The following is a 24777-nucleotide window of genomic DNA, read 5'->3' as shown; positions in this document are numbered from 1 at the left end:
GTGGGATAATAACTAACTGCTTTTATTTTAGACCCTCTCAAATATTACATCACAAAATAACTAAGAAATACAAGAGAAATGTAATTGCTACAATGCGTTTACTCCCAGCAGAGGGCCATCTAGTGTTCAGTTAACAATATGCAAGTACCATACGTATTATCCCTCACAAGTGGCATTGCTTCAGTCCTGGGCTGAACACCAAGGGCTGGTCATTTCAGTATTTGAATGTGGCAGTTACAACCAATTACAAAAATAATTGCACAGTTGCAGATGTATCATTGATTGCAACTCATTACTTTTTGCCCAAAGGAGAATCCAGGTCATACCATGGTGTTCAGTTGCCACACGTTTTATAAAGCCTTCAAAAAATATAAATTTGAAATACAAATTTTTAATTGTCTTTTTCTTGTAAAGATGTTGCACAAGTAGCAAATTACACTGTTGCATTATGGTAACCCTGTCTTAATGTTTTCCCAGTGTATTGGGCATAGAAAAATAATGCTTGTGTCAAATTAAATTTTAAATTTTAAAAAATAAGCCCCTTCTCATCAGGTATTCGAGTATATAATTTCTACTGAAATTCTCTTCATCTTGTGACATTTATTATTATTTTCTGTTGTTATCTGTGATGGTCTCTACCTTTGCAACCTGACAGATTCATGCCTCGGCACCACAAGTGCAATGGAAATTCACTAGTTTCTACAGCAACCCATGCTTGAAACTAATTATATATGCAGGTCATGTGCAATGAGGCTTGATTGTCATGCTTCCTGCCTTCAAAACAGTATACTAACACTTATTATCTAGAACAGGCATTTGGGCAAGGCACCCAACGCACCTGGGACCAGAATGTACATTTATTGATCCTGCATTCTTAGTGGAGAGCCACACAGAAAAGGAAGCGTGGGTCAGAGAATTGGTGTTAGGGCCATCCTATAACACACCATCCCTTCAGGTCGGCTGGGCACTGGATATCAGTGAATTTAACCACACATCTCAGCCAAGAGTCAACACCTTCAGGGGAGGAAGTGGGATGGGAAGGGGAAAGGGAAATTAACAGGAAAAGGGGAAGAAACATTTGGATTTATGGAAGATTTAACTATTATTCTCCCTATTCAATTTTTCAAAAACACTTCACATCTTCAGAGCAAAAGCTTTTCCTTCTACTGATATTCAAATGCCAAGTCTCCCCTTTTTTAAGATTGGGCCCTTATATTTCAAATACTTTTATTAGTCTACTTAATAGGATTATATTTTTATAGAACCATTTGAAAATTATTTACGTGTGGAATTTTAAAGCATTAGAATGTGCAGGAATATTTTCACTATTAATATTTTTCTTCTGGCAAGGCAAATCATGAACACACAGCCATCAAAGAGCAATGAATCACAGAATGGGCGCCGCATGATTTGTGAGAGGAATGAGGAAACATCTCCACAACTGAATACCCTCATAATCCAAAAGAACGCATTTCATTTTTTTTGGTGTGTTACTTCCCCATGTAACCCCATTTTTTTGCCCCTCTTCTGAAGACACTGGGGGTCATTTTCACCTCCACCACCTGAGCAGTAATCTGGTAGAGTGGATCCCCTGTTGCTGTAAAATGAGCTTGATTTTCATACCATTGATTCCAATCAGGTGAAAATCAGAAAGGTTCAACAATGGGTGTGCATCCCATGGACAAGATCACTGCCCAGGCAGCAAAGGTGGAAATTATAGCGGGTGGTGAAGAAGGCAAATGGTATGTTGGCCTTCATAGCTAGGGGATTTGAGTATAGGAGCAGGGAGGTCTTACTGCAGTTGTACAGGGCCTTGGTGAGGTCTCACCTGGAATATTGTGTTCAGTTTTGGTCTCCTAATCTGAGGAAGACGTTCTTGCTATTGAGGGAGTGCAGCGAAGGTTCACCAGACTGATTCCCGGGATGGCTGGACTGACATATGAGGAGAGACTGGATCGACTGGGACTTTATTCACTGGAGTTTAGAAGGATGAGAGGGGATCTCATAGAAATGTATAAGATTCTGATGGGACTGGACAGGTTAGATGCGGGAAGAATGTTCCCGATGTTGGGGAAGTCCAGAACCAGGGGACACAGTCTTAGGATAAGGGGTAGGCCATTTAGGACTGAGATGAGGAGAAACTTCTTCACTCAGAGTTGTTAACCTGTGGAATTCCCTGCCGCAGAGAGTTATTGATGCCAATTTATTGGATATATTCAAGAGGGAGTTGGATATGGCCCTTACGGCTAAAGGGATCAAGGGGAATAGAGAGAAAGCAGGAAAGGGGTACTGAGGGAATGATCAGCCATGATCTTATTGAATGGCGGTGCAGGCTCGAAGGGCCGAATGGCCTACTCCTGCACCTATTTTCTATGTTTCTATGTTTCTATCCCACTGACTCTTATTCTGATACCTTGGTCAAGTGATCATTTATGTTTGTCAGCACTGTATTTCATTGTATGAAACACTTTGATTTGTTTCTACATGATGAGATGGTATATAAAGGCGCGTGACTCATACACCAAGTTTTCATATATTGGATGATCGGTGATCAGGCGCTCCCAGTGAAGAGCAACACTTGCAGGGAGCATTATGGGCCTCTGATTTTCTAGCCACAAAGGATCCAGAACCTACTGACCTGCACTTTCTGCGAGTTCCATTTCTTACTGAGAGATCCTGATGATGGAATCACCCCAATAATGTACAAAATACTAGTGCATTAAAGGAAGGGGACGTATTTGTTGAGTTTTGTTTCTTTTACTCATCAATTTTCTCCCCTCCTTTCCCTTCCTTGTTGCATGACAGTTCCATGATTGACAGGTGTCTATGATACCTCGCTCAAGTGGCCATTATTCATGAATAAGCCTCAATGGCGAGTGTTAGCAGCTTATTTGAATGTGGGGTCATTTCTGACCATTGTGTGATAATGATGTGATCTGCCATCTCGTTCGGAACATCATTCTGTTCTCACCCAATGTCCACACCTATAAACTTCCAGCAGAGGTCACGGGAAGTGATCAGGAGTGGGAACTTTGGCCCATTTCCCTTCTATGACCAAAAGTGCTGAGGTAAATTGTGGATACCTGTATAACCCCAGGAGAGAAGAATGAATTCGGCAGAGAGAGAGGATTGTATCCGAGAACTTCCTAATCTCCGTGGCTCAGGTACTTATGGAATAAATTCACTGAGCCACCCATCAGGGAAACACATATTCATTGTTTAACTATATAATCACAGTCTATTCGCACAGATAATTTTTGAAATGAGAACAGTATCAAAACATATATAAACAGAAAATTCTGGAAATCTCAGCGGGTCAGGCAGCATCTGTGGAGAGAGAAACAGTGTTAGCGTTTCAGATCGATGACCTGACCTCTCCCCAGATGCTGCCTGACCCACTGAGATTTCCAGCATTTTCTGTTTTTATTTCAGATTCCAGCATCCGCAGTATTTTGCTTTTGTATAGTATCAAAACAGTTCCATCACAAAACTTGCCTATTACTAACCCTCTGATGAGTTTGCTATCTGTTAAACAAAGGCTGGATCTGAAGCCCTCGATAACAACTCTGCCAATGATCTGAAGAACAGCAAAAGCTCCAGGCATGCTTACAATCTGTTTGACATTATATTCTTGTCTTTGAAGATGAAAGGTCCTGATTGATCATTCAGGCTGCAGGACCGAGGACAGTGCCACTGAAATCACCAGAGTTGACAGAAGACATGTTCTGGCAGAATCAATGTCTGCATTTAACTACCGTGGACCAGCATGTCGAACATGATCTCCAACACTTGCAGCGATCTTCTATGGTAAATATTTCAGATGAATGGATATGATAATGGTACACTCCTGTTTACTCTGTAGAGAGGGGAAAGGCAAGATGCTGCAGTCACTGGTGTTCCTAACATCAAATACCAAACTGTTTTCAAAAGAAAATAACAGCTGAAATAGTAATTCTTTAAAAGAAATAACCAGCGTGTATTATCCGTTATTAATCAAACAGTGCTGGCCTAACAGGACCCAACTTAAAACATATGTGCCTTTCAACACCAAACCAGCCTGAGATCTCTGAATGTATTATGTCAGGGACATTGTTCAAGGGGGAAATAAATAAAGGCACAGAATTTGTTCATAAATCAAATATCTTTACCAATATGTTAATATGCACAAGGAAGCTATTTCCAAAAATATGTAGAAAATGACCCATTCATGCAATAAAAGAGTATAATTGGCACCACAATTATTCAGACTCCCTTACTAATCGGTGGAAACAAGGATGCTTTTACCTGCCATTAGGCGAGCTAAACATTTCGCACAACAGCTAAAAGGCTGAGCGACATAACTAAGGACTTTCAAATGTGTTCTTCCCTACTTATGGCAAGCCTTTAAGTACATGCTATTTCAGAAGTCAATTAGTTTCAGAATTGGTTTAGATGCTAAGTACGGACGCCGCTCAGTTTGCACACATTGTGTTGCAACTGCTGTAATTTTCCTTCAGATGAAGTACATGTAATTATCCTAAACAAGAGGCAAGCTGTCAGATGTTTTTAGACTGTGAGGTGCATCAATTAATAAATTCGCAATTTACTGCTGTGATGAACATAAAAGTCCAGAATATACAGGAGGGTTTGTTTTTCTAATCCAGGACACATACCTCAAAGCAATGCTGTGGCATTGGTGCTGTGGAGTATTGCATCTCTATTTTTATCATGAAATGTAAATCACTAGTTTCTAAATTGTCTTGCAAATACTACAAATCTGGTTCAGATATTAATGATCATTGCTCCTGATGTTAAAAGGAAATTACTGCTTCTATTGTTTGGCTCCAACTGCAATTCTCCAGCCAAGAAGACAACTCTGTCCATATACGTTTACTTATTCATATGCACAGAACTCCCCTCCCAATGGTTAACATTGAAATGTTGACAGCAACGTGCGTGAGTGTTTGCACTCTAAACATTTAAACCAGCACTGAGCATACTTAAAGGTAGTCAGGAGGCTTAGAGACTCTGAGCGCTTTTGAATCCAGGCTTGACATTAAACTTGAGTTTTACTCCATGCATTGTTGACCAGAGCAGTACAAGACTATCTCCCCTGCAGGAGGGCCTCACACTGCTTTTCTCTAGAGTCAGTTAGGGTCACTTCACAATGATTACACTATTACATAGAATTTACAGCACAGAAACAGGCCATTCAGCCCAACTGATCTATGCCGGTGTTTATGCTCCACACAAGCCTCCTCGCATCTTACTTCATCTCCTCGCCCTATCAGCATATCCTTCTATTCTTTTCTCCTTCATACACTTGTCTAGTGTCCCCTTAAATGCACCTATGCTATTTGCCTCAACCAATCCATGTGAGTTCCACATTCAAACCACCCTCTTGATAAAGTAGTTTCTCCTGAATTCCTTATTGGATTTATTAGCAACTATCTTATATTTATGGCCCCTAGTTTTGGACTCGCCCACTTGTGAAGACATCTTCTCTACGTCTACCCTATCAAACCCCTTCATAATTTTAAAGACCACGATTACAATTTTCAACCTGTGACTTGATGTGGCCAACAAACATTATCCAACCACAGGGGGGCTCCCAGTTCACTGATGATACATTCATACTCTGCGATTTTTTTCCTGGTGTTATTCATACATTATGCATGTGCTGCTGTTGTGGGTTTTATTGCGGTCTCATAAAACACATTAGGGTTAATTTTCACTTTCCCTGCTTGGATGGTGAATTGGCAGAGTGGTCACCCACCTGAGATCAATGGAAATGTAAATGGAAATTAGGTGGGTTCGAAAATGGGCGGGTAATCTGCTCCACCAGTTTACCATCCAAGCGGGCAAGGTGAAAGTGACCCCGTTGCCTCTAAGGTTGTAGTCTCATTTTCTTGGAAATTGGGATAAAAATTAACATTTATATAATACATTTGGATTCACTGCTGGATAGAAATGAACATTCACAAAATACATATGGATTCGCTGCTGAACCAGACCGAGAACTTATAGGTTTATTATCCCAGCAACAAGTATAGTTTTGTAAAATATGGTCAAATGAGTGTACAGTACTTTGTTATATGTGGAGATTATAAACATATATGAAAAGGTTCCCTTATTTTGTACAGAATTATTCAGTCAGATGATTAACATGCATGGTCATGTTGGAGCAAAGACATCTGATGTGATGTGGTGCAGGATGGGTACATTTGTCTTTTATTTAAAAGATGGGGAGGAGTTATGACAATTGTAACAAAGGTAGATTGTATCAAACAGATGAGAACACTTCATTTACCACTTGTGTTCTAATGTCCCTTGCAGCAGTCACTGCAGACTCCTCAAATGATGGCCATCCTGATGCTCTCAATGTTATTTTGCCTCCAAAGCAGCTAAAGTCACCTCCCTAGGAATGTCCATGTCTAGGACTTTTTTGGAAGACAAAGTTTTTCTGGACACAACAGGCTACAAATATTGAGCCTATTGCAGAGCTCCTCCAGGTTAAGGCAACGAAAGCAAGATCCCGACAGTCCTTTTAGTGACAACTTTGATAGAGCCATGTGCCTATTGTAGCGCTCCTCAGCTGCTGTATATGCAACTCTTACAGAGGCCATTATCTATCACATCAAAGCATCCACAAGCCATCTATTCACGTGATTATCTTCCTTGAAGAGCTCAGGGATGGCAGAATTCCTAAAGACAAATGTGTCGAGACAGCTTCTAGCAAATCTTGCATTAACATGGAAGATTCTTTGCACATAATCAGAACATTAGTGGGGATAGAAGTTAAGGAGATTGGTCATAGGAGCTCGCAAAGCAACGCGAGTGCCATCAATTGCACTCTGATAGAGATGGATGGTCCTCGCGTGCTGCTGCTTTGCAATGATGCCAAACCAAATGAGTTCCCCAGCTTTCCTAAATGTTGCGGCAGTCATTGATGAGTATATACCCAGATGGCATCCTGGCTGATATTGCACAGATCGCCCATGGCTGCTTCAAATAAGCCAGTAGCATAAAAGTTGTGCGCAGCTGTAACCATCACAACCACAGATAACCATGGCTGTGGGCCACCATGCAATAGATCCCCTGTTGCCTCTCTGATAAAATGCACTTGTCTAACACAGAGCTTCTCACATAAGACCTGTGTGGCCTGTAAATGCTCTGCAGGCATACTATCTTAAAACATATCCCCATCATGTGCCTCCTCACTTGACTTTCCTCCATCCTCTTTCTCCTCTATTAGAATGGCAAACAAAGGAATGGCCATTGGGAATTTCAGAGCTTGACCTCAGAACCTTTCATAGTGGATGGGGATGTGCCACAAAAATGACAAAATACGAGTAAATTCCAGCTTGTGTGTTTATAGCTAGTCAGCAGTAGCTCTAATAGCTTCCACTCACGAGCAGTTGACTTTCCCCTTCCCCGAAGAGTACTACAGCATTGCCTTCAAATTGCACAAATGGGAAGGCAAAAAACTCACAACAGCAATTTATGCTAAGAGAACATTTTAATGGTAATTCTAGATTGCTCTTATGGGGAACAGGCTCTATTAAAATCCACATATGCAAACTTCGATATGATGGCTTAATACAGAAACAAAGCATTTAATTTGAAAGCATTTACAAGTCATTAGATCAGAGTTTTCTTATAAATGATACCTTTTCTTCAATGTCTTGTAATTTTTCTTTTTACATATTACATGTTCCTTTAGACATACATCATAAAACACAAGAATATACACAAGAACACACCGAGTAAAAGTAGGGAACCAATTGAACTATCTAGACATTTTGATCCACGGTGATTCATACAAAAAAGCCACCAAGGAATTAACAGGAAAATGTCTGCACCATGCAGGAAAAATTAGCCATCTAAATTTAACCAAATTTACTTTGGAAACTACTAATCTAAACTTACCAGATTTGTTATCCATCCGATTGCTTTTACCTATCTCTATGGCTCTTCTTTCCTTCTTCAGCAGTTGCCTCTTTCCCTCCCTACCCACCATCCAACCAAAACTGCAATGTGAGACTCGAGTCTGACTCAGAGGAGAATCAGAAGTCATTCGGACTGGGAACTAGAAGTGAGACTGTCAAGATTCTGGAGTATCTCAGTCACAATTTGATGAGCTTATGGCCTGCCTGGTTGATTGTCAGCTTTTGACAGCAGCCATTTTGGAACTCAGAATTGGAAAAGATTAGAGCAAAACTCAGTAAAATAATGGCATGCCATTTACTTTTCTGTAGAAGGCTAAAGGAGCTGCATTCCTAACTAAGACATGAGAATAATCCAAGTATTAGGATGACATTTTTAAAGTATATCTCAGGAAAGACATCACCAAAAAGACTAAACAATCATGCCATAATTGCTCCACACAAGCCTGTCAAATTGTAAAGCTTACCAAAATTGTTCCTCGAGCTTGTAGGCTGCATGTTTTCATGTTGCACGTGAATTGCAACCTTCCCATCTCTTTCCACGTGATTGGCGGTACATTGACCCTGTTGTTTCAGAACATCAGTCAGAGCCCTGGAAAGAGAGAACGTTTCTAAGAAATTAAAGAAGCCCTTCATTTCCCATGCAGGTCTGTGAATAAAGCATCCTCCAGGTCCACATTATTAGCTTCTGTGACATTAAAATTGTTGCAGTGCAAACTCATCGGGCTAAGTAAAACCAAGTCTCGGACAACTGACTTGACGAGCTATCTTCTTGAAAAATAGTATTGCACAGGCGTACACAATATCAGAACTATGGCAAAAGATATTTCATTAAGTCAGTGTGTCTATCAATGTACTGCACCTCTTCACAATTGTTCCATTTTCTTAAAATAAATAGATTGGTTAGTAGAAAGATAAATGGGCTGAAAAGCTGTGGGATGGACATCCTGACACTGCCAGAGGGGATCAAGGAAGGTCAGTCTACCTAGAGATCGCTGCAGGTCCCGTGCCACTAAGGGCACATCTAGGGTACCCCCTGACTCAGGGCACCATGGAGGCTGCTGCTCTGGGGGCGGGGTACCAAGTCCTCCCCCCCACCCCCCCACCGCCGCCAAAGTGGAAGTGCACTGGAAAACCGAGAGAAATACAAGGCCGCTTATAGTGGGCATAATGGTGCCACTGCGTTTTCCCGCTAAACACACTGGACGGTTTATCCCCGCTATCCGCAACAATCATGATGTTTAGAAGAACTGAAATATCAATCCGTTAGATTTAATGTCAGTAGGGCGTGTAGTCAGAAAGCTAAAAAATAAAAGATGTTATGTGAAAGAGCGTTGAAAGTAGAGGTGGTGGCAGCCCTACTACAGTGGAAATTAAAGACTATCTGCCGGCGACTTTGTGCTTCTGACCTTAGTATGGTGTGATTTACTTACTTACCGCAGTCAATGCTGAGCAATTGTACTTATTGAGGTGCGAACTACTGAGTGAACACCTGTTTCTGCACGAAATAGTTTCTGCCGATTTTGTAATTGACTATACTGGAAATGGAAACGGTTAGTGCTATTATTCCCGATTTAAATGCGGGCACTTTAACTGACGGGGTCTGTACCCAAAACTATCAGTAAGTTGTGCCGTATGTTGCGAGGTTACTTGCAGCCAAACTCGTCCACAGGCACGACCAATGGTTTTGGAAGTCGCAATGCCCTTAACCTCGTGTCTCCGAATCATTCCAAGGTGCCACTGATGACTTCGGTTAGTGGATAGTCAGTCTGTATAGATGAATAAAGCAAGGTACAAATGCTTTGTTTCCTCAAGCAAGAAATTTCATCTTGTTCTTCATTCACCTCTGGCAGCAACACGAGAAAACTATGCAATTTTACTAAATGGCAAAAACCCTGAAGACACAGGGAGTTGGAGATTCCGCCCGTGTGCCCTCATATGCTCCATTGCACAAGCCACTAGGTACATGAATCAGAAAGGATTCCACTCTCTTGAATGCTCAACTCGCTTGCAGTTATTGATGCTGGATTACACAAGTCAATGTGAGCTTTGCAGACAGCTCGTCACAAAACCTTCATTTTAAGGAAGTCCATGGTTCCACCAATACTTGATCCACAAAAGCATGTCTCGGGGTGACTCCTGCACGATCAAGCCTCAAGGATTCCAGGATAAGACCTGAACACCAATATAATGAAGAGCATGCATCCACCAAAGTGCACCATTGGCATATTGAAACAGTGCTTTAGGTGCATTGATGGATGTGGAATACAACCCGTCCAAAGTTTCATGGATTGTGGTAGTGTGTTGTACGATATACATCTTTTCTCTGCAAAAAGTCATGATCATGGAGGCACCAGAAGAGGAAAGCTTCCAGATGCAAGAGAAACCGCAGGAGGCTGTAGAACAGAATTCGGAGCTGGCTGTGAGAACTATTCAGCAAACTCTCATACGCAAGGCCATCTCTTAACTTTGAAATGTGCTCAACATATAACTGTTCTGCCTACATCTTCTCATTTCCTCTGCCATCATGTCCTCACCTATAAACTGGCAGGGCAGGACTTCCACCCATCAACATGAGACTGCCAGTAACCCACAGCATGTTCCTGGAAGGGAGCTCATTGGATATTTAGGGCAGATATACAGCAATATTCCTGCTAGAGTTGATTTCTGTAGGCTGACCTCCCTTAATCCCCACTGGGAGGGAAGAAAACACAATTTGACTAGAGCATTTAAAAGACTGCAGCTGACTAAAGGATGAGAAACACTTAAATTTGAGGAAGACAGAGAACAGAAATGAGAACTAGCAGAGGATCAGAGGTGTCTGGCAGTGGTAATAACCCAGAAATTTTCTGACAAATCCAAGGACACGTTGTTGGCAAAGACAATAGCAAAGAGGGATCAGCTATTTGGCACCCGATTGGAAGTTCATCAGACTGATGCCAGCAATATGGAAGGAGATGGCATAGTAAGTCATAGGCAGTCAACGTCACCATGTCCATCCCATGAATAACAATAAAATGTCAGAACTGGTTTAATGACCTCACAGGGCAGGGTTGCCCCTTAAGTACCCACAACTCCTTGGCAGACACATTGGAGAGGCAGTGCAAGATTGGCAAGTTGGATGTCAACTGCCTGGAGTAGGTTGGTAACCTGAGGACTGCCTATGATGATGATGGCAACCTTATGCAGGGCATAGTTTGAAGAGACAAATGATCAGGGAGCATTGATCTCATGTTCAGATTTTAGAGACCGTTTTCTTTCATGTGGTGGTGGGTCATGTTTCAGGATTCGTTGACTATCTTCCCACAGAAAGGATTTAGGGATATGTTTTAAAGCAAAATGCATTCATACAAGTCAAAAAAAGGTGATTAAAATACTAATATACTCGGCTTTGAAACTGTTCCCCAAAGATTGTAAACAATAATTGTCTCAGTAATCGCTAAATACCCAACACCTTTGTGTTGGAAGGGGTCTCATTCTGGGCACATGGCAGGGCCCTTCTGTCTGATTAAAACAACAGAGACAGAGGTACAGGCAGTTCAGTCAGACTTTTAAATAAAAAGGCACACTTTCAGCAAGCTCAGAAAGAGAACTCAAGAGGATAGTAAGAAATGATTTTGTTTTATATGTCAAGCAATACATGTCAAGCACTGATATGGGAAAGCGTAGCCTATTTATTATTTTATATTATTATGTAAAGACAAGTTGTACTGATGGGATTAACTGACTCCATCCATAACTGTTGCTCTACAAGCAAAACAAAGTAACTTAATTGTAATTGTAATTCATATCGTCTTACAAAATGTTTTCTCCATCCATCTTTTAAAAGATTGGAGAGGCATGTGGGAGCATATGCAAAAAAGACAGATCACTAGGGTGTGCAATTGTTACATTCTGGGTCAGAATATCATATATAGTGAGATATTGGACATTACACTGAAACACAAGATGCTCAGACTGCTTACAGGAGTGGCAAGCATTTGCTGTACCCAGGAGACTACATGACAGCTGAAATTCAATGCATAAAAGTGTGAGGTGACACATATTGGTAGGAAGAGGAGAGACAATACATGCTAAATGGTATAATTTTAAAGGTGGTGCAAGAATAGAGTGACCTGGGGATGCTTTATAAATAGAGGCATAGAATACAAACGCCAGGAAGTTAAGCTAAAACTATATAAAAAATTACTTCGGCCCCAGCATGAATATTGTGTCCAATGCTAGGCACCACACTTTAGAAAGGATGTGAAGGCTTTGGAGAGGGTGCAGAAGAGATTTACTGGAAAGGTCCACAGATGAAGGATTACAGTTACATGAATAGACTGGAGAAGTTGAGGTTCTTCTCCTTAGAGCAGAGAAGGCAAAGAGGAGATTTGATCGAGGTGTTTAAAATCATGAAGGATTTAAATAGAGTAAATAAAGAGAAACTGTTTCCAATGGATGAAGGGTCGATCACCAGAGGATACAGATTTATAGTGATTGGCAAAAGAACCAGAGACGATATGAGGAAAAGCTTTTTTATGCAGCGAGTGGTTAGGATTTGGAATGCACTGCCTGATAGAGTGGTGGATACAGATTCAATAGTAGCCTTCAAAAGGGAATTGGATAAATACTTGAAGAAGAAAACATCATAGGGATATGGGGAAAGAGCAGGGTAGTGGAACTAACTGCATTGCTCTTCGAAAGATCTGGTACAGACTCGATGGGTCAAATTGCCTCAAGTGCTGTACTGTTCGAAGATTCTATGACCTGAATTTGTAACATGGAGATAGTGGATAAATATGAGTCCATTACACACATCTGTAATGCTTTGCAGGAGGTTTGTCAGTGCAGAACACGCAAGGGAACGTGCTAGTCCAAGAGATGTGTACGGTAACAAAGGCCTAGAAATTGGTCTCCTTATCACCTTTTATGAAAGGGAAATTAAGTTTGACAAATTTGCTGGAGTTCTTTGAGGATGTAACGAGCAGGGTGGATAAGGGGAAACCAGTGGATGTGGTGTATTTGGATTTCTGAGTCCATGATCAGATCAGCCATGATCTTATTAAATAGCGGAGCAGGCTCAAGGGGCCAAATGGCCTACTCCTGCTCCTATTTCTTATGTTCCCTCCTGTTATCACCTCCAGGGGGGCGATAACGGGGCACTAAGGACTTACCAACCGGGCGCGCCGAGATGAACAATTCCTGCTAAATTGGCCAAGAGGTTTGCGGCGGTGGTAACACATTGCGCCACGATCTCCTGACATCATTGTCATGTGCATCACCAGGCGACAACACTGACAGCTGCAGGAGGTGTTGTTCGGGAAGCTAGGTACTTCAGGGGTGCACGTTAAAGGGGATGTTGCCGAGGTAAGTAGGAAAATTGTTAAAATGCTTATTTTCAATTTTTCCATTTCTCCTCGGCTGCAATCGATCACTCTGTTATAGTGCGTGGGGCTGATCAGGCCGGATCATGGCTGCTGTCGGGGACCAGCTCACTGGTCCGAATGCAGAGATTGCAGCGATGAGGGAAGGACCATGGATCTTGGCAGTGCTGCACCACTACCACCCCTCCTATGTCCTTTAGCGCTGCAGGAAGGAAGTGGAGCACTAAATCAAGCGCTCCACTTCCTTCCTGGAGCGCTAACACCCAATTTGCAGAAAGCTGAGCATCACTAATGCCTGCCACTAATTTTTCCAACTATCAAATGTTAGCACCCAAACGGAGCGCTCCCGAATTCTTCCCCACAATGTCAGGAGGGATTTCCTAAAGGAATCATAGCTGCCAAAGTGACAGTTAGAACTGCTTCAATAGATTCCTTGTGAGACACAGAATAACAGCACCATAATCCAGGGTTTTCAACACTTAATTAGAACTATTCAGTTCTGTTCTCCAACCAACCATTTGCCAAATGGACCCATGTGCACCACCAGTAGACTATAAAGTCTAGTAACAGATGTCTCTGTCTCTCAGGATTGTGATGCTTCTGTACCTTCCTTCTAGCCCCCACTAATGGCAGCACATGAAGGAGCTTTGTGCTAGACCCTGGCAACCCTTGCAAGTACAAACAAGACAGAGGGGTAAGCTGTTCCTTCAGGGACAGCAACATCACTGAGATGAGGGTGACCTGGGTCTTTGGAGGCTCCAGCAGAATTGTCTCAGCAAATATTCTCTTAACCTTCTGTCACTGAGGAAGCACCTCTTAGAAGTAAGAGGTTAGGAGAATGTATTGGTAAGAATGTAGGCACCACTGGGGTCAAAATTGCCCACCACTGGAAAAGGGTGTAATGGTCGCCGCTGTTGGTCATCGGCATAGCGCTGATGATGTCATCACAGTGCCGTGTCACCACGGCTCTTTCCTTCATTTAAAGCCTGCACAATTATTTATGTTCGGCCCATTGGACCACCAGGGAGGGTTTCACCCTCAAGAGGGGGTGCCAGGCTGCCTGTTGACGGCCTGGCCAAACCCAGGGGCATAATTGTCGGCCGACAAAAAACAAACATGGCGGCAGTGGCAGCAGGCCTCCCCTTTAATGGGAGCCGCACCGCCATTCTAGAAGGACTCCAAGCTCAGTGCACCGGCAGAAAAAGCTGCCCTTGGCACCGAGCGTTGGCAGCAAGAATTTTTGGCAGAAATTCACCATTGGGTGGGGGAATATCGGTGGTGCGCGCTCTGATGATACACTTCGGATGGATCGGCAGCAACGGAGCTGTATTGGAGGGAGCGAGTCACCGCCGGGATACCGCAGGAGCGGAATTTTCAAAATGGTGGCCATTACACGAAAAATCGGCAGCCATTGCACTCTGCAGCATGGCAGTCAATTTCCGGCGGTAACAGGCCTTAAGGGAAGGGGCAATTTTGGCCCTAAGGAGTAGTAAGAAGTAAAAATGGTACTATATGACTTATAATAAAAATTGTCAGCTAAAGTGTATAACTGCATTCTTATAATGCATTATGTGACTCCTTGTTCTTTCTGGTAATAAAATGAGGGAGTGACTTATCCCTCTGAAAGGCCAAAGATTTATTGCACTGGGGATCAGTACTCATAACAGGCCGACTGAGGCGGCTCCCTCAGCCCTTGTAAAGGCCCCGGCAAGAGTGGATACACACTAGAAAGTGCAGCACTCCAAGTTTCGGACTGTGATTAACCCGTTGCTGCCAAGGGCTGCCCGAGTTAAAATCAGCCCTAATGTTTAAGGAATGTATCCTGTTGAGATCAGGACTAATAACTCAGGAGGCCTCAGACATGCCATCGTAAGTGTCATTTGCATACATCATTAGCTACACAGCCAAATGTATTTTTTATATACCACAAGCAAAGAAAAGGTATTTGTTCCCCTGATCTCTTTTCTCCTGCAGCTGGTGACTCACTTTGGGAGGCCGTTCCGCAGTCAACTTCTTGCCTCAGTGGCTCATCTTCAGTTGGGAATCTGGACAATGAATGTCAGTGTGCTAATTGAGAGTGGGAGCAGTCCCAGTCAAGCCTGCCCTCACCCAGGAACTGCCTTTGTGCAGTACTTGCTGAAGTTTAGAGCTATCGAGTTCTGACAAATTTATAGATCTCGTGTAAAAAATGACCAGGAGAGCAAGAGATGACAAGCATAAATAAAGGGCATTCTGTGCAAACCGATGGGGATTGGTTACAGGGAAAGATACATCAGACTTGTGGAGAAAGGTAGCCCGGTAAATGAAGCATATTGGACTGTTTTATTCGTACCTTGTGATGGGATCTATTCTAATACAATCCAAATACACTAAGGTGGGGGAATTTTGTTAAAAGAATCATTCAGAGATGGTGGAAAACTAAAAGATATACTGGATGGGAGCTAAAGTCATGGGAAATAAAAGGCACAAGTATCAGCAAGAGTAGAAACAGTTTGAAAGCGCAGAAAAATAGCTTCTTTCCAAGTTAGCGCACTAGATATATTACATTATGGTATGCCACAAAAATGGTCAAAATAGACAAAGCAATTTGAATTACTTTGTTAACACACTATGTTTTATAAAAATGAAAAACCTAAAGATATTTTGCTTTCTTTCAATTGTTTGGGGGAATTATAAAACCGTACTAGATAGAATGAAAAACATTATCTGGGGCATAAAAACTTAATTTTGAAAAATCTAATTTCAATCAGAGAAAGCAGGAAGACAGGGGAATTGGCATGGTGTTTTGTTACAGCTCTAAACTGTCGGGCTCAACACAATGGATGCAGTTCTTTGCATGGTGGAATGAGAGGCTGTTAGATGTTACAATTGGATTATTTAGAGACAGAGTGTAGTTAATTAATAAGGATTAATGAAGGATGGGGAGCAATATTAGCCAATTGAAAATGTAGGAGGATCACAACAGACAGGGAAAGAATCCCAGACCAAAGAATAATCCTAAATAGAGATACAGGAGAGAAAGATCCTACGAAACACATAATCGATGATAAGAAGTGGAGGATTCTGAATATATGCCAGATATTTATACCTGGTAGAGATGCAAAGCCTCATATTATCAGGAAAAGGGAAGTTCAAAGCTGTATGTCAGAAAGAAAAAGTGGTCAAGAAAACAAAAATGATTTTCTGGCCATGATTTAAAAAAGGGTGAAACCCACAATTAGTAAATCTGGTTGTTGGAAAAGTCCACATTGACTTTCAAATTTACACGACACAAGGACAGCTGTCTCTCTAGTAACCAATTGTTAAACACGATGAAGAGGAAATGAGACAACTCAAAAAACAGAATAAAATTACATATAAAGCAGGCCATGATGCTTTTTGTGTACAAAGGTGCTTTGTGGCCTTCTATCTTCAATAAACAAAAAATCTCTGGCAAAAAATACGCAGTTCAAGAGTTTAGAGATGCGGTGCTAACATGTCCTGCTATACAAACCCTTGAACTTCCATCTCAGGTAGATATAGTAAAAATACAACAGGACTTTAAAGTGGAGTTTCCTAAGCTTTTTGAAGGCCTAGGTAAGCTCACAAGAGAACATCACACTAAGCTTAAGCTTGTTGAAAGATCTTTTCTGTATCAGTTCCGAAAAAACGTTCTATTCCACTGTGAAGAAAATTGAAACGAGAGGCTGGAGAAATTGGACATATCAAGAGCAGAGGAAACTACAGACTGTTGTGTAATAATAGTTATAAACCAAACAGCCAAGTTTGAACTGTGTGAATTTGACCAAGGTTTGTGTGTGTGTCTGTTGGAAAAGGAGGTCATGCAATCCCTCAGTCAGACTCCAGCACCGTTGGAGAAGAAAAATACATTTCCCCCAAAATTAGCTTAAAATTGTGGCAAATCTATCTTTTGAAAGAATCTGCTCTGATAACATCATCGGTCAGATGAAATTCAGAACATTTCCAGATGCACATGTCAATGCTCCTGGAAGGCTGCCAAGGGGTTACATGTCAGACACATAATATTCTAGCAAAGGGAAATATCCAAACAGCATGATGTGTTGAAGAAAATGTAAGCAGAATTAATTTAATGATCAGTATAAGTTTTTAAAGAATAGAATCAAATTTCTGGGACATGTAACTGATTCTGCAGATAATAAAGTAGATATTTCAGCTGATCAGAGAGAGCCAGCATGGATTTGTGAAAGGTAGATCATGCCTCACAAACCTGATTGAATTTTTTAAAGAGGTGACTAAAGCATTGGACAGGGGGATGTCTATGGATGTTATTTATATGGACTTCCAGAAGGCACATTATGAAGTCCCACTTAAGAAACTGTTAACTAAGGTAGAATTCCACAGAATTGAAGGAAAATTATTGATCAGGTAAGGAAATTGGCTGAGCTGCAGGAGACAGAGAGTTGGGATAACGAGCAGGTACTCCAATTGGCAGGATGTGACTAGTGGTGTCCCACAGGGATCTGTGCTGAGGCCTCAACCATTCACAGTATTTATTAATGACTTAGATGATGGCATAGAAAGCCACATATCCAAATTTGCCGATGACAAAGGTAGGCAGCATTATAGTACAGATGAAAGCATAACATTACAAAGGAATATCAATGGATTAATTGAATGGACAAAACTGTGGCAAATGGATTTAAATGTATGCAAATGTTGGACCTGAAAAGGATAGAACAGAGTACTTTCTAAGTGGTGAAAAGCTAAAAACAGTGGCGGTCCAAAGAGACTAGTACAGAAAATAATCAAAAAGGCTAATGGAATGCTGGCCTTTATATCTAGAGGACTAGAGTACAAAGGGGTAGAAGTTATGCTGCAGCTATGAAAAGCTCTGGTTAGACCTGGAGTACTGTGAGCGGGATATATTGGCCTTGGAGGGAGTGCAGCAAAGGTATACCAGAATGATATCCGGACTCCAAGAGTTAAATTACAAAGAGGGATTACATAAATTAGGATTATATTCGCTAGAATTTAGAAGGTTAAGGGATGATTTGATCAAAGTTTTCAAGATATTAAAAGGGAATAGATAGGGTCAATTATGCTAGTCTAGGACAAGGGGACATCATCCAAAAGTTAGAGCCAGACCTTTTCAGGAGTGAAATTAAGAAACACTTCTACACACAAAGGGTGGTAGAAGTTTGGAACTCTCTTCCCCAAATGGAAATTGATGTTAGATCCATTGTTAGTTTTAAATCTGAGATTGATAGATTTTTATTAACCAAAGGTATTAAGGAACATGAGCCAAAGGCAGGTATATGGAGTTAGGTCACAGATCAGCAATGATCTCATTGAATGGCAGAACAGGCTCGAGGGGCTAAATGACCTACTCCTGTTCCTATGTTCCTAACTCAACTACCCTCAAGATGTCTTCATCTATGAATAGGAGTGAGGTTTGTCCCTTACTGGGAATAGTAAATTAGATAAGTATGCTTTCTCCCCACCTTGAAGGGACCTCCTGAGCAAAACCAAAACATAAATATGGAGTAGCGATTGATTGGGATAATTCAAAGAGATTAAAAAAGGATTAAGTACCTCACGCACACTTAAGAGAGAAACCTATCTCTGTGGATGCATCTTCATATGGATTAGGGATTATCCTACTGTAAACGTCCCAGCAAGGAATATCGCAGACTTCAGTTAAAGGAAATAGAACAGATCGAGCTTCCAGAGACAAAATCATATGTGATTGTCATTTTACGACGCATTGCAGTGACAGCAAATTGATTACAGGAATCAAGGAATGATGATGAGATCTGCAAGATGATTAGGAATCAAGTAAACAACTTTGGTGGGGGGAAAAAAATCAGAGCTAGGTAACAGACTGATACCATACTGGGCTGTGGCAGAGGAACGGACAGTTCAAGATGGGGTTACTATTAAAAGGGACTTATTTGGTGATTCCTACATCAGTGCACTCTGAACCATTTGATTGGACAGCCCGGGATCCAAAAAAGCAAAAAATTATCCAAGCAGCATCAATGGTGATCAGGGTTGAGCAAATAACTTGGACAAATCATTACGAGCTTTCCGAAGTTCACAAAAAAGCAACAAAATTTTAGTTCTACCCTTGATTCATTCTGTTCTACCAGATTGCCCTTCTCAAAAGGTCAAAACTAATCAGTTCAAATGTCAAAGTGATAGATATCGCCACACTGTAGACTACTTCGCAGTGTTTCGGGATCACTGTAATTACCAAAACAACAGCTCAGGCCATGGTGACAGGATTGAATAATGTATTTGCTTGCAATGGGATACGTGAACAAGTAATGTTGGAGAATGGACAACATTCATGCACAATTCTCATGGAAGAATATGTTAATTTCCAGAAAGAGGAAAGTTTTACTTAGCTTATAAACAACCTTAAGTATGGGGGAGCAGAAATGGGTGTAAAATATAAAAGGGTCTAAGAAAATTAAAAGATCCATATTTAGTTCTGCTAAATTAACATGCCATGTGATTGACAAATGATACAACCCCACTGAACTGCTAGTGGAAAGGCAGCTGAAAACCGTATCAATATTGCCAGCCAATTGTACTCAATGGCCACAAATAAGTGTTTATTGGCATATTCCTTAGAATGGAGAAATTAGAGGGTTATTTAGTTATGATTATGTCAGTTATGTGTAATTTAATGAAGGCCGGAAAGGGTATTGAGTGAGTGTGCAATTCTAAAGGGGTTGCAGGAACAGAGAAACCTGTGGATACGTGTGCACATATCATTAAAAGTGGCAGGGCAGGTTGAGAAAACAGTTTTAAAAAAGCTTACAGGATTCTGGGCTTCATAAATAGAGGTATAGAGTACAAAAGCAATGAAGTTGTGATGAACCTTTATAAAACACTGGTTCGGCCTCAACTGGATTATTTGTCCAAATCTGGGCACTGCACTTTAGGAAGGATGTGAAGGCCTTAGAGAGGGTGCAGAAAAAGATGTACAGAATAGTTCCAGGGATGAGGGACTTCAGTTATGTGGATGGACTGGAGAAGCTGGGGTCATTCTCCTTAGAGCACAGAAGGTCAAGAGGAGATTTAATAGATTTAACTGTTCCCATTGGCAGAAGGGTGGAGAACCAGAGGACACTGAGTTAAGGTGATTGGCAGAAGAAACAAAGGTGAGATGAGGAAATTCTTATTCACGCAGCGAGTGGTTAGGATCTGGAATGCACTGCCTGAAAGGGTGGTGGACGCAGATTCAATAGTGGCTTTCAAAAGGGAATTGATTAAGTACCTGAAGGAAAACATTTTGCAGGGCTATGGGGAAAGGGCGAGGGAGAGTGGGACTAGCTGAAGTGCTCTTGCAGAGAGCTGGCACGGGCTCGATGGCTGAATGGCCTCCTTCTGTGCTGTAACTAGTCTATGATTCTACGAAATAAAGTGGGAGATAGTGCAAACTGCTTATTGGGAGAATACACCATGTTGGGAAGATGTTAGAAAGTGCAAGAGAAAAACTACGGAATAAAGATCATATCCAATGGCTAGGTGCATTGTAACGATTTGGAACCCATTTTATTTTTTCCTTCCTTTGCCCAAGCACAGTGAGCCAAACTGCAATGTGCCCACTAGGTGCAGGCTGCGATCAGCCCTCAGCAGATAGTGGACCATGGAGCTTCCTGGACTGAATAATTCAATTCCACACTAGATACTCAGCAAGTCATGTGGAGTTGATGTTTATTATTATAGTAATATTTATAGTTTACAGATTAACACATAGACTCCATCTAGTGGATGATGTATGTGGAATGATTTCATGTTTCTGTTTATTGATGTGGTGACAGGATCTCCTGGAAGTGCTGCCCCGCTACCTGCTGGATGCGGCACTATTTGGTTTTCTTTGGAGAGGCAGAGCTTGCTCCAGGTGTTAGGATCTTGTAATGATCGCCTAACTCACTTGGAAACCTAACTTGTGTGAGGTTGGGGACTTCTCATGTGTAGGACAAGGGTCACAACAGCTTCAAACTAGTAAACAATAACTTTAATGCTGCTATGAAGTTCTTCACACCGTGACCGTCAGATGGAATGGATTAGAGTAGTGGAGTGAACCCCCAAAATAATTTAAGGAACAATTAGATGCTGCAATGGCGGTGGGGGTTTGTAGTGTATTTCTGGATGGATGAAGTAAAAGCTTTGGACAGTGTTAGGGGTGAGATATTGCTAGTGCAGCTCTACACTGAAAATACCCGCTTGCTGTTCCTCGGATCCCTCGTGAAGGGCTTACACCGAGAGAATCGCAGCGCCTTCCTCGGGCTCGCTCCTTCAATTCCCGGAGATCCGAGCAACAGTTCACCAGCCGCAATGAAAGATTTAAAGCGGCTCGCTGAAGCAAGCGGCATTCGGGGCTTGACTTCAGGAAAGTTCAACTGGCTGTATGTGTGACGGTTGGCGCTTATCTGACGGACAATTGCACATTGTCCGAAATAGGAAGTTTCACTCGTCCCTTCCTCAGTGACTGGCTGCAGCAAGTGTATCCAGCAGCACTGGTCCAGGAGATGTCCAGGGGCACAGACACGCCGTGTCCAGATAACCATGGCATTGGCGCACAACAGTTCCTGCGTGTATGTGCGAGTGGTGCTGGTTGTGTTGAAGTATTAACTGCACTGATTAATAAACATACAAGGCAACACGCTTCGTATTGCGAGCTCTGTATTGGTGGCACTGCCGTTAAAACAAAGTGCAAACTGTGAACTATCTGCGCCGGTCTATGTGGCGGCTGGTGTACATCCTGGGCTCAGCTTGGTCTCCAATACATTTCACAATGGCTTTTCCAGTTCGGCACATCTCGCTATTTAACAGGGTTTTCCCCTCCAGACGATGCTATGGGAAGATTGTTTTGCTCAGAGATATGTTTTCTTGAAATACCGGGTGGGTTTTTTCGACAAGAGATGATGCGCCAGTTTAATTCCATGTAGTTTAATGAAGCCTCATGAATTGAGGGAGATGTGTGCGGTGCCTCGGCAAATAACTCCATGGGAATGGAGGGGGAATGTTACATACATTACATATTCGCGTGTTGCTCATTTGGACAGAAATAACTGGCATAGAAATGAGAAGGATTTTCATCATCTCTCTGCTATGCACATTTACTGTTCGCCATGATTGTGACTATCTAGAAAGCAGCAGCACTGCGGATTGCATTTCAATACTGGAAATTTGGGAAATACCGCAGGATGTACCCCGACTCTCTCACTGTTACCGTTTTATACCGGGTGCATTCTGTCCCTAAAATATCGAGGCTGCTGGAGCGAAGGGGCTTTGTGAATGTATCGAAGCCAAGGTAGACACTGTTTGTGCAGCCAGAGCAACAGGTCTGTCCCTATGGAGCGCGCTGTCCCTTTAGTATAACCTTGGTTATATCTGTGCTTAGACCCAGCAACGGACAGCTGCCTTTTCGCAAGATTTAACAACAAAAAAGTTCATTTGGCTGAGCGATCTGTAACCTCAGACTAATTTCGGAAAACGCAAGTTTGTCGTCCCGTTAATTGTTTCCCCTCAAAGTATTCCTGAGATAATCGCAAGTTTTAAATATAAAAGCGCAGTTGAAAATACCATGCTCCAATTGTTACCGTTCAAGGAGAGCATATGCCCGGTGTGCACAGATCATATTTAAACGGCAGTAACTTGGATACAAATGGAACGCTAACCAGAGCATCCCGGTTTTCTAGAGTCAGTGAACGGGCAGGAGATTCCTGCACAGGTGATACCACTGTTGTGTTGTTGTGCTTTGGGTGTTGAAACCAGCCCGGGTACCCCCCCAATCCCTGCGATTACTATTGCAGGTCTTTTATGATTTCGGTTTTTACAATAATCATCTATTTACTCCGATCCCTCGGGGGACGCGGGAGGAATGGTGAGTTATTTATACTGGGTCCTTCGCATTTTGAGCTAGTCTGCTGCCTGGGACGGGCTCGGGTCCATGGCCACCTGTTGTGCTGGGTACAGACAGTGAGGGGGCACTGATCACAAAGGCTCCTTACCTGGAAACATTCAGTTCTCGCTGAGGTCTCTGCGACTTCTCCAGTCCAAGTTTGGTGAAGATACCTACCAGGACCATGATAGCGACCACGCCACAAATGAAATAGACGATCAAGTTTGTTTTATCCCTGGTGTGATCAAACGCATTATCATCCGGTCGCTGGGGCGGCTTGCCGACGTTCGCCCAGTTCGGGGTGTCATAGTTGGAGCAAATGCTTTGGTCCAGCCTGGACTCTTTGAACTGGCAGCAGTATCTGTACCCACATGTCCCGCAGCAGTACTGGTAGATGCTGGTGTTGCAATTGAAAGCGGCGTCGAATTGGCCCATCACGTCGAAGTAGCCCCGGCACCGGTCCGGGGTGGCTGGCAGTTCGGGGGTCCCTGGTTCTTTGGAAGTGTTCTGTCCGGAGACCACCAGGATGCCCCCTAGCTGCTGGCCGGCCTTGCCCTGGGCCATGCAGTCCGGGATAGGACACCACAAGCCCAACAGGTCCAGCAACAAGTAGCGCATCAGACGGAGGCTCATCGTCTGCCTTGTCATCTCTGGGAGAGCAGAGAGCGGAATCTGCGCTCTCAGGGTGCAGGCGTATCGCCGGGCAGGAGTAAGTGGCGCATCCTCTGCGCAGGTTGGGGAGGGAGGGAGGGAGGGGGGTGCTCAAGTTGCCGCTTGCCCTGGATGTCCAACTTACACCTGGGAAGCTCCTGTGGCTGCAAGCCGTGCGGCTCGGGGAGGTCTGCTCGCTTTTCTAGTTGTCTTCGCTCACAGCCAGACGATGCAGCAGCCCAGTAACGCCGGGCTGCAATTCAGATGCCATCGGCGGCCAGACTGGGGCTGAAGCTCCCCAAACAATCCCCACTCCAAGTGCGCCGCCAGAGCTGGAGCCCACCACACATCCCAAAGCGCGCTCGCCCAAGTCCAGCAGAGCAGCGCGATCCAATGGACCTTGTCGTCTTAAAGTTGCAGCACTCCGTCTGTCCCTTCGCCTTTCCCCCACCCCGGAGGCAAGGATTTAACAGCCTGGCAGAAATCCGCACCTCTGCCTTTCCGTGTCGCTCAGGTTAAGCACCTATTGCTCGGGTGGTCGAAGCTGAATTCAGAAAATGAGTATCAGGACTTCGGCAGCTCGAGTGACTGAACTGGGAGCCTGTAGCTTTAACGGCGTGTTGGAAACAGCACCGAGCAACTAAATGTGGTCCTCACAGCCACAGCCCAGCCAATGGAGCTGGGGGGCTGGCAATTAAAGGGGCAATGTCTGGATCCAGAGGGCGGGATATATTTGTATTTCCATTCAGCAGCCAGCGATAAATCAAGGTGTTTACGCAGCAAAGGTATTTAGTCTTTTTTTAACAAACAACTTTGAAATATTACTCCTTTTTTTAAAATAGAAAGCCTCTCCTGTTGCCTCGGGTGTGGGACCTACTCGCAGCCGCCACTTTTAGAGAAGATGGTAAACAAACATTCTCACTCCGGGGATTAAAGCTGCACAGAGAGTATCGGG

At 42.8% G+C, this 24777-nt stretch overlaps 1 protein-coding gene across 1 annotated transcript in view; it reads right to left on the bottom strand.

Annotated features, from left to right (window-relative positions):
• The window catches only part of shisa9a (shisa family member 9a), a 389884-nt gene extending 366080 nt beyond the window's left edge, over positions 1 to 23804 (bottom strand). Inside the window, exons 1-2 of the mRNA XM_070856738.1 lie at positions 23281 to 23804; positions 8393 to 8517 (exon numbers count right to left, since the gene is read on the bottom strand). Of these exons, the coding sequence (XP_070712839.1) occupies positions 8393 to 8517; positions 23281 to 23804 (649 nt within the window). The remainder of the gene's footprint in view (positions 1 to 8392; positions 8518 to 23280) is intronic.
• Between the last annotated feature and the right edge of the window lie 973 nt (positions 23805 to 24777).

This window comes from Pristiophorus japonicus, chromosome 15 (assembly GCF_044704955.1).
Source record: "Pristiophorus japonicus isolate sPriJap1 chromosome 15, sPriJap1.hap1, whole genome shotgun sequence".
Lineage (NCBI taxonomy): Eukaryota > Metazoa > Chordata > Chondrichthyes > Pristiophoridae > Pristiophorus > Pristiophorus japonicus.
The sequence above is the reverse complement of the archived record's forward strand: the minus strand, read 5'-3'. Positions and strand labels throughout refer to the sequence as shown.